This window comes from Amphiprion ocellaris, chromosome 1 (assembly GCF_022539595.1).
Source record: "Amphiprion ocellaris isolate individual 3 ecotype Okinawa chromosome 1, ASM2253959v1, whole genome shotgun sequence".
In the NCBI taxonomy this organism is placed as follows: Eukaryota; Metazoa; Chordata; class Actinopteri; family Pomacentridae; genus Amphiprion; species Amphiprion ocellaris.
The window spans coordinates 40,415,145-40,425,785 of NC_072766.1; the positions used below are offsets into that span (position 1 = coordinate 40,415,145).

The 10,641-nt window shown below is 35.1% G+C and overlaps 1 protein-coding gene across 1 annotated transcript in view; it reads right to left on the reverse strand.

The window, feature by feature from the left end:
- The window catches only part of trpm5 (transient receptor potential cation channel, subfamily M, member 5), a 47,518-nt gene extending 38,346 nt beyond the window's left edge, over positions 1-9,172 (reverse strand). Inside the window, exons 1-4 of the mRNA XM_055010667.1 lie at positions 9,099-9,172; positions 5,081-5,148; positions 1,719-1,875; positions 1,467-1,647 (exon numbers count right to left, since the gene is read on the reverse strand). Of these exons, the coding sequence (XP_054866642.1) occupies positions 1,467-1,647; positions 1,719-1,875; positions 5,081-5,148; positions 9,099-9,125 (433 nt within the window). The 5' untranslated portion in view covers positions 9,126-9,172. The remainder of the gene's footprint in view (positions 1-1,466; positions 1,648-1,718; positions 1,876-5,080; positions 5,149-9,098) is intronic.
- Between the last annotated feature and the right edge of the window lie 1,469 nt (positions 9,173-10,641).

The window sequence follows — 10,641 nt, forward strand, 5'->3', positions numbered from 1 at the left end:
TGTCTAATAATATGCTTCCAGCACTAGGAAGGGGTTACGCATAAATACAAGTCTTAAAGTTGAACACTCATAAAATTAAGTTATTTGCACTACTCTGTCCATGTTATTTAAAAGCAATATTTAAGTGTTAAGTACATAATTAACACAATTATAAACACTATTTTTAAGATGCCAAAAAATGAAGTTGCTCTAATTTGATTTTCTGGTGGTTTTTTTTTTTTTTTTGTTTGTTTGTTTTGTTCATGTTTTAGCTCTTTATGTATTTTAATTATTTCATGGTTAGTAGCACAAACACAAGTCTTTAAGTTGATTTTTTTTCCACATTGTCTAAAAGAATATGTATGCATTATATGTTTAATTATTATTATCATGAGCAAACACTTTTAAGTTGGCAAATATTATTATTCGTATTTTTTTTGTTTTTTGGGGGGTTTTTTTTATTCCCACATTTTGGCTCATGTAATTGGTTTAAAGAAGACAAATTAATTCAACAACAATATTTTTGGCTGTTAACTTTTTTTCCACCTTACTTGCAAATCTTAAAAGCAAAACCACCATAAATTGAATGTGCCCCACAGATGTACATTTTTATGTTTTTTTCTACTTGTGTTTTAGCACATATCTTTGTACAAATTTGACAGATTTTGTAACTGTAACATGAACAATATCCCCTCTGGGATCAATAAAATATTTTTAATTTTGATTGTGATTCTGAGATTATAAATGAACATTTTAAAAAGCCTGTAGCTGAGCAGATTTGTCATTTGAAACTTTGTCATTTTCATCCACTAGAATGCTAAACTGAGGGACAGAGCAGCAAATTTCATTACTAAATATGAGTCCACTGTTGGTAAAATCACATTTGAAAATGTTCCCAAATTAACTGCTGTCTGAAATTGTCTAGGTACTGTATGTTCAGTAGGCGGGACTTGAACTCCTGAATGTGAAGTAAGGAAAAATCTTCTGCAATTAGAATTTTGTTATAAATCAATTATTGGATAAATCCGAGTTCAAATTGCACAAAATAATAAGTTGATGCAACAGCATAATGTCATCTAACCCATGAAAAGGCAACATTACAGGTTTAAATAACTTAGTAAATTTAAATTTTTGTCTTCAGATTTTGCATTTTGCAAATATGCAATTACGCAAATGTGCATTTTATTTTGCATTAAAGGATTGCCAAATTTAGTTGCAAATATTCTATTCAGTTATGTATTTAAAAAAGCGTTATAGTACCAGTGATATGTACTGAGCCAGAGAGTTGTGAGCTGTAAGAGAGTTATTTTTGATGATAAATATAATGCTAGCGCTACTTAAATCAGCACAAACACCAAGAAAAGACTAAATTCTGACCCACTTCTCTGGGTCACATGTTTCCAGTAATTCTGCCTCCAGCCAGCAGAGGGCAGCAGTGAGTTCATCCCTTTGATTTAAAAACGCTGAGGCCTGTTCTGGTTTCTGACCTGTGCTCTGTGCCGCCTTCACCAGTCCTTTCCTCAGAGTGTCCCTGAGCCACGGCTTCATCTGGGCCAGCTCGTCTCCGCCCACCACCGCCACCACCAGGTGAGGAGGCGCCAGGCCCCACTCCTCCGTCAGCATCTGGTAGATCAGCACCGGCTCCGTGTTGCTGCGAACCCTCATGAACTGGAACCAATCAAGAGATGTGTCAGAGTTCTTCTGTAACCTCCTGTCTTTATTCTGCCTCCGACTCTCACCTTTCCTCTGGTCTTGGTGGAGCACAGGAAGTCGATGTCTCCGACTCGTCCGGCCGCCCAGTGGCTCTTCTCCTTCTTCATCCTGTTGGCCAGACCTCTGGCTACGTTCTCCAGGGTCTCATCTACCGTGGAGCAGCACGAACATCCCAGCAGGACGCTAAGATTATAACATACATAAAGTTTCTCACCTGAAGCTCACCTGAAGTGTCACAATCACAAACTTCCTGCTTCTTCTTGCTCTCCCGTAGAGCCGCAGCAGCCATGCTTCTGGACATTTTATGTTACATTTACAGAGTTTCTAGATTTGAATTAACCCTCCTGTTGTCTTCATTTATGGGCACCAAAAAATATTCTTTCCTTGTCTGAAAAAAATCCAAAAATTCAGCAAAAAAATTCCCCAAATTTCTGAAAATTTGCAAAACCTTCAGGAAGAAAATTCCAATAATTCCTTAAAAATTCCCTTAAAAGTTTTATTTTTTTTTTAAAAATCCCCCAAATTTTGCAAGAAAATTCTTGTAAATATTTTCAAAAAATGAGTAAAAATCTTCCAAAAAAATCCTAAAAATATCTAAAATGATTACATATATTTCATCCTCATCTCTCACCCCTGTATATATTGTAAATATTATTACTACTGTTGTAATACTACTGTACTATTATTATTTTATTCCTATTACTATGTCTATTGCTACATAAGCTGCTGTAACAATGTGAATTTCCCCTGATGTGGGGAGAAATAAAGGACTTATCTTATATCAGTAAAACTTCTAATATTTTCTCTAAGAACAATCACAAAAAAAAATCAATGAAAATCCAGCAAAATTCACTGGATTTTGGTTGATTTTTTTTGTGAATGTTCTTAAACATTTTTAATATTTCTTTTTTTCCACCCAAAAAAATGTTCAAAGATTTCCCATAAATGTTGAAAATGTGGACATCAGAAGTTTCACTGTGAAAATTTTTTTTTTTTTTCACATTTTCAAACTTTAAAATGGGTCAATTTTGACCCGCAGGACGACACGAAGGTTAAATAAAGCAACAGTTAAAGCATCTTCTACTGAAATTATGTTCAACCAACAAGCTACATTGAGTTAGCTGAACTAGCTTTTGCTCTACAATCAAAAATATTTTTAATTATTTAATGACCAGTAGCATAAACACAAGTCTTTAAGTTGATTACTCATAAAAAATAGGTTATACAAACTAGTCTTTTTACATTATTTAAAAGGATTTTTAGGAGTTGTATACCTACTTAACAGAATTATGAACACAAGTTTTTAAGTTGACTCTTTTAAAAAAAAAAAAAGAAAAAGCTGCTCCAGTTAGATTTTCTGGATTTTTTGTGTGTTTTTGCTCTTTAGGTATTTTAAATTTTATATAAACAAAAGTTTTTAACATGTCAAAAAAAAATAAATAAAAAGAAAAAAGAAAAAGTTGTTGCAATTAGATTTTCTTTTCTTTCTTTTTTAAATGTATTTTTTAATTACTTAATTTTATATTTTTAAATTTAATAATAATTGATTGGTGACAAACACACATCCGTAGATTAATTACTCAAAAAATATTTTTTTTCCCAAATTATTTAAGGTGTTTTTTAATGTCCCTAACCCTGACAATTTTTATTTCAAATTTAGTTGCTCCAAATAGATTTTTTATTTTATTTATTTATTTTTTTTTTTATGTTTTAGCTCTTTATGTATTTTTAATTATTTAATAATCGGCAACATCAGCACGTCTTTCAGTTAATTACAATTTTTTTTTTTTTTTTAAAGAAATGGATTTTTGTCACATTATTTAAAATAATTTTTGTGTGGAAGAAGAATTCAAGCACAAAATTTTGAGGACTTAATTTGTACTATAGAGATGCAATTGTGTATTTCAAAGCAGAAACACCACAATTTAAATTTCCCCACACATTCTAAAATGAACATGTAAAGTCCTCTAGCAGCCAGATGGGACTGTGCAGAAATATCAGCTGTCATCTGCCAAATTCATTGTTTTCTTCTCTTTGCTTATTTTGTTTACTTATTATTTAGTGAGGATTTTCAAGTCCTAGTGAAAAAAAATGAACAAGACTGACTAAAGTCCCCACATGGACGTTTCTAAGTCCATTTGGATCCAAACTCCTGACCACTGAGGCATGAAATTATTCCATGCAAACTTCCACAAACACCACATCCATTTCTGTGCATGTGACTGGCCACCTGTTTTGCACTTTTGGTGTCTTTTTTGCCTTCAATTGTAAAAATATTTCCCCACGATAGACATTTAGTATAGCCGAAAGTTCCAAAAACAATATTTTTCTTTCTTTTGACACACACCAGGTCACACCTCATTTGTTTATTCTGTACTATAACTCTAATTTTTATCTTTATTTGGGGAAATTCCTGATTTCTGCAGCATCGTGACGAATATTGTGTTTCTGTGTGTTACGTACTTAATTTTCATGATCGCGAACACAAGTTTTTAAGTTAAACATTTTAGAACTTTAAATCCTGCAGTTTTTGCACTTTTTGAACCTTTTTTTGCCTTGATTTGTACAAATATTTTTGCAACCATTGACATTTAGCATAGCTGAAAGTTCCAAAAACACTATTATTTCTTTTGATACACATTAGGACACAACTCATTAATTTATTGTTTACTATAACTCTAACTTGTATCTTTAATTGGGTAAATCTCTGATGTCTGCAGTATCACAATGGAACTGTTGAAGCAGATCCGGATGCAGATGGTCTGTAAGTTAATTTCTCAAAAAAAAATCTACATTTTTTTCTACGTTTAAAGACATTTTTGTCTGTTATGCTTAATTTTTGTAAGTTTTTAAGTTGGAAAACATTTTATACATTTACTTGCCCCACTTTTTTGAACCTCTTTTGCCTTGATTTGTGCAAATATCTTTCCATAATTGACCTCTAAAAACACCATTATTCTTTCTTTTGACACACACCAGGGCACAACTTGTTCATTTATTCTATATTAAAACTAACTTTCATCCTTGTTAGGGTAAATCCTTGATATCTGCAGCATCATGATGGTGATAAAATAACATGATAAAATAACTAGACTTGTGCCTCGGATGTATCCTGAATGCTTTATGATGCAGCTGCTTGGTCCATAACCTTCCATATCATAGTTTTAAATATGAATATTTTATTCTGCAGCTAAGAATTGAATCATTTAACGAGAAACTTCTATTTCACAAATGTTGGCAACTTTTCCTGTTCTGACCTCCTAATTTCTCGGCTTATAGATGTCAATTTTCAGATGATTTCTTTATCATGTGGGGAATAATGAACTGCCCTGTAGTTTGTTTCTGATTCTGAATGTTTTATCCGTTAATATGGACTCGTTCTCCACACCTGTGCTCCTCGGACCACTCCAGCACGTCTCCACATCGCAGGCATCTCGTCTGCGGCTGTAATGTCGCCTGTAGGGAAATGAATGTGCAGACATGATGTCAGTTTACCTCTAAACCCATTAGGACTCTCTCGCCACCCTTTTTCCACATGCAGAGGTTCTCAGAAGCATTTGTGGTCGATGCAAAACTGCCTGAATTTTCATTCTCGCTTCATATGCAAAGTCTTTCCTGCCTGATGTTTGAAGCAGAGATGCACAAAACACTCTCAGACATGACAGCAGGAAGACTGGGCTGCTGACGGAACGTGGAATAAAAACCATGTCCTGCACTTCAGCTAGTCAGATTCTCATCCACACAGTACACCAGCGAGGCGTTGACTCAGTCCCACGTTCATTCTCCACACAACACGTCTTTAGTGGCTAGAAGAAGAGTCCTGCAGCAGATGGTCGGCCCCCACAGAGCACTGATTTTAAAACCAGGGAGTCTGTTTAGGATTACATTATGAGCAGGATGAAGCAACAGATACCAAATAAATCCAGCCAACTGTGGCTACTCCTCCAAGATGCTGCATGTACTAATGAGAAGCGGTGATGTTTTAACCCTCTGGAGCTGCTTTTATTGCTCCTGTCATATTTTTACTCACTGTGGCCTCGGTTTTTACTGCAGTATGAAGATCTGCACCTCTTTGGCAAGAAAGAAATAGAACTCAAACCCGTTTTTTGGGCATTATGACAAAGTTAGAATGCCATAGATCATAAAAATAGCAACAGTGTAGTATATATACACTATAGTAGTAATAATATGGCCATTTTATTACTTGTCTTGTACTTACTGTGTAAACACGGCCTGCAGTTCAACCAAAACGTCCCTGAATTCTTGACATGAGACTTTTGGTGCAGTTTGGTCATCCATAACTTTCTGGTTGCACAGAGTTGTTCAGATTTTTTTGTTTTTGGCTGAATTTGTTGAGAGCAAACATTTTTGGCTAATTTTTAAATGAGACGTGTAGAAAAAAAGTAATTTTGATCAAATATCTCAATTTTAAGATGAGGTTTGGTTAATATTTCCAACAGAAGAGCACCACTCTTTGTTTTTACAAAGTTATGGGGCCATAAATCCTAAAAATAATAACAAAAAAATGTAAAATTTGCATTTCTTAGAGAATTAGTTCTACATAAACTGGAACCAATCTGTACAAAATCTTTGATTTCATCTCTCATTCTCGTCATGAATAGTTCAGGGTTGAATTCGACAATTTTGTCAGTTTTTACAAAGTCATTATGACATAAATCTAAAAAAAAAAAAAAAAAATGGGGAAAAAAAGAAAAACCTAAATTTTGAACTTTTTATGAATTTATTTTTACAAAAATGGAAACAAAAAAACTAATGAATCAACATGTGCAATATTTTTGTACATTTTTGTCCACAGGCCTTACAAATACTGGAAAATATTTGGCTCTACATGCAACAAATATTTCTCTATTTATTTATTTTTATTTTGTTTATATTTCTCATCACCAACACTGCCTGCAGTTCATCCTAAAAAGTCTCTGAATTTTTGTCGTGTGACTGTTGGTCACTAATGGCTTTACAGTTGTGCTGAAGAGCCCCAAATTTCGATTTTTTTTTTGTTTTGTTTTGTTTTTTTACAGAATCCTGCTACAGCAAACTGTCTAGTTTTTAACAAATTCTTCAATGAAGCAAGTAAGATATAAATAAAATATGATTTTTAAGGTTAGATTTCGATCATTTTCCCAATGCAGAAGCTGAGGCCTGTCATGAAGCTGAAAATCCATTGATTTTTTTTCAATTTTTGCAGTTTCTGGCTCTGATAAATTGTCATATTTGAGTGATTTTTAAAAGCATAACACACCTTTTAAACCTGAAATTGGGTTTTAGGGTTAAAGAAACTGCATTTGAGTGATATTTAGAAAACATAACACGTATTTTAAGCCTAAAAAATGGTCAAATTTAAGTTATTTTTTTAAAAAATGTAACAAGCCTTTTAAACCTGATATTGGGTTTTAGGGTTTAAGAGGTTAAAGCGAAACTGTATGAGTGATTTTTTTAAAAAAATATAACATGTCTTTTAAACCTGAAGTTGGATTTTAGGGTTCAGAAGGTTAAATAGAAATAGCATTTGAATAATTTTTAAAAACATATGTCTTTTAAATCTAATAAACGGTCAAATTCGTGTGATTTTTAAAAATATAACACATCATTTAAACCTGAAATTGGATTTAGGGTTTAGGAGATTAAAGAGAAACTGTATCTGAATGTTTTTTTTTAAATATAACGCATCTTTTAATCATAAGAAATTGACAAATTTGAGTGATTTTTCAAAATATAACACGTGTTTTAAACTCGAAATTGGGTTTTAGGGTTCAGGAGGTAAAAGAGAAACTGGATTTAAGTGATTTTTATAAATATAAACACGTCTTTTAGACCTAATAAATGGTCAAGTGTGAGAGATTTTTAAAAATACAACGTGTTTTAAACCTTAGTTTGGGTTTTAGGGTTCAGGAGGTTAAAGAGAAACTGTGCTTGGGCTAAATATTAATAAAATTCTTTTCACTTTATTTGAAACTGTAAATGGTGTTGTTTTTCATAGCTCTCAACCTTCTGCACCGTGCTGTTTTTTAGTTTTATTGTAATTATTAAAATGACTCTGATGACATTTTGACTTTGTGTCTCTAGTTATTGTTTTACAACCAGAACAGCCACATCCTGTTTATCTCCAAACGCCGCTTGTCATAGAAATAAACGAGTTCACAGAGGAAACTCATTCATTATTGATAAGATTATCCATTTGCCTAAGTAAACACGGACTTTTATCAGCCGGCCTTATTTGCATAGACACTTCAGCTGCTTGTGAAAGATGATTAAAACAAAAAAATGCAACAGAAGTGCACAGTCCTTTGACAACAAAGCAGCAGCCTTTGAATTAAGAGAGACGTCTCAGCTGAGTTTTGGTGGCGGCGGTTTGACTGGGAGTCAATTTGTGTCCGGCCATCTGTTTTAATGAGACCGAGCAGCTTGTTCTGGAAGGTTTTATTTGACTACAGGGTCTGGGAGGGGGGAAGACTACTGGGCATGCAAACCGGACGATTTGCATGCAAAGGTAGAGGGAAGGACGTCCAGCTGTGCAGGTGTGTGCGCATTTCCACCCAGCTTCAAGCCCGGAATAATCAACTTTGCTGCTGTTTGTGTAAAACTATCCGACCCAGCAACCCTCCTTTGAACCCATGTAGAGATGGAAGTATGTGCTCGAAGAAAGGAAGCGATACAAAGCTTCAAAATGCATATTTATATATTTACATGACTGCAAAAACTCAGAGAAACTTCAACACCAGCTGCGATGATTCAATAAACGCCTGTATATGGGGGATTTTTAAGACTAGTAATAATAAAAAACAATATTGTAGAAACTCAGGAAGCAAACTGGCCACCTGGGTCTCTAATCTTTTTAAAAATAAAATAAAAAAATCTGTCTTTGAGATTATTAGAAACCAAGAGAGGTAAAATATTGCACAAAATGTGTCTGTAATGTGGTAGGATGATGACTTTGTTCTAATTTTCTGTTGTTTTTAAAGAATTATTCCTTATAATGTCTTTGTTATTGCACAGCCTTGAGGTTTAGTCACTTGAAAACCTTGAAATGTGTTTCTATGTTTATATTACTGTGGAAAAACTCCTATAAAACGCATACATGAAATGATTTTACTTGACTATTTGAGCATTTTTTGACATTGTGAACCTATTTTAACAGATACATGCATCATATAGCTGCCATAATCACTTTATTCAAACCGAGAAAGTTTTTAACAATGCATTTTACAACCACTGCTGCAGATTTCTCAGAGTATTTTCGTAACTTGTGTCTCTTTTGTTGAACAGAGTAACTGCCTGGATGTCTGTGAATGTGAATAAACTTCTCAAATCTTCATATTTTACCAGAAAGCAGCTTTTTGCGTTCACATTTCGACGTCCCAACAGCAACAAACGGCATAAATACTTACCAGAGGTGTGTCTTCTCGCTCCTGCATGGCTGAAATGTACCTTCCTCTCCTCCTGCTGAGCCGAGCCGCTCCACTTTTCCTTCCACAAGCCTCAGGTGAGCCATTAGGAAGTGGTGCAAAGGTGGGGCTCGTCCTGCAGCCAATCAGAGATGCCGCTGCGCACCTTTAGTTTGCATGTTGGTCAGCAGATTAGTCTCATCAGGACCACACCTTTACTGTTAATGCGGACAATTTCTGCACACACAGCTCAAGAAATACACCAAAAACTGCACCGCAGCATCGATTAGCGGAGTCGGAGCTTTGCAATGTTCAAACTAATGAGCACAGATTGAGGATAAATGAGGCCACAGTGAGGGAGAAAAGCTACAGGGAGGAAAAATTAGTCGAGAATGAAGAACAATGAGGCCACAGTGAGGAAAAAGAGCCTACAGTGGGTGAAGTCGAGCCCACAGTGAGAAAAAAATGGAAGGAAAATGAGGTTAGACTGAAGAAAAACGAGCAAAAAGAGAGGACAGATGAGCCCACAATGAGGACACGAGTAAACAGTGAGGGAAAACAAACCTAGAGTAAGAAAAAAGGAGCCCCCACTGAAGAAGAATGAGCCCAGATTGAGGAAAACGGAGCCCACGGTGAGGAAAAATTTGCAAACTGTGAGGGAAAATGAGCACAAAGTGAGGAAATTTGAGGCCAGAGTGAGTAAAAATGAGTCAAGAGTGAGGGAAAATTAGCCAGCAGTGAGAGGAAAATGACACCAGAGAGAGGCAATTGGACTCCAGTGAGTAAAAATGAGTGCACACTGAGATAAAATGAGACCTCAGTGAGGAAAAATGGGCAAACAGTGAGGGTATTTGAGGCCAAAATGGGTAAAAATGAACTTAGAGTGAGGGAAAATTAGACAACGAAGCGGGAAAATTAGCCCACAGTGAGTAAAAATGAGTGCACACTAAGGTAAAATGAAGCCTCAGTGAGGAAAATTAGGTCGGAGTGAGGAAAAATTGGCAAACTGTGAGGGTATTTGAGGCCAAAGTGGGGAAATTTTAGGTCAGAGTGAATAAAAATGAGCCCAGAGTGAGTGTAAATGATCCCACAGTGAAGACAAAATAGCATAGAGTGAGGAAATTTGAGGCCGGGGTGAGTAAAAATGAACAATCTGTGAGGAAAATTTAGCCAAAAGTGAGGGGGAAATGATGCCACAGTGAGGAAAATGGAGGCCAGAGTGAGGGAAAATTTGACAACAAAGCAGGAAAATTAGCCAACAGTGAGTAAAAATGAGCGCACAATAAGGTAAAATAAACCTCAGTGAGGAAAATTAGGTCAGAGTGAGGAAAAATGAGCACAAAGTGAGGAAACTGGAGGCCAGAGTGAATAAAATTAGACTGAGGGAAAATTTGCTAACAGAGGGAAAATAAGGATAGAGTGAAGAAAACCAGCAAACCGAGGATATCTGAGGTCAAAGTGAATAAAAATGAGTTTAGAATGAGGGAAAATTAGCCAACAGTGAGTAAAAATGAGCACACATTAAGGTAAAATGAAAGCTCAGTGA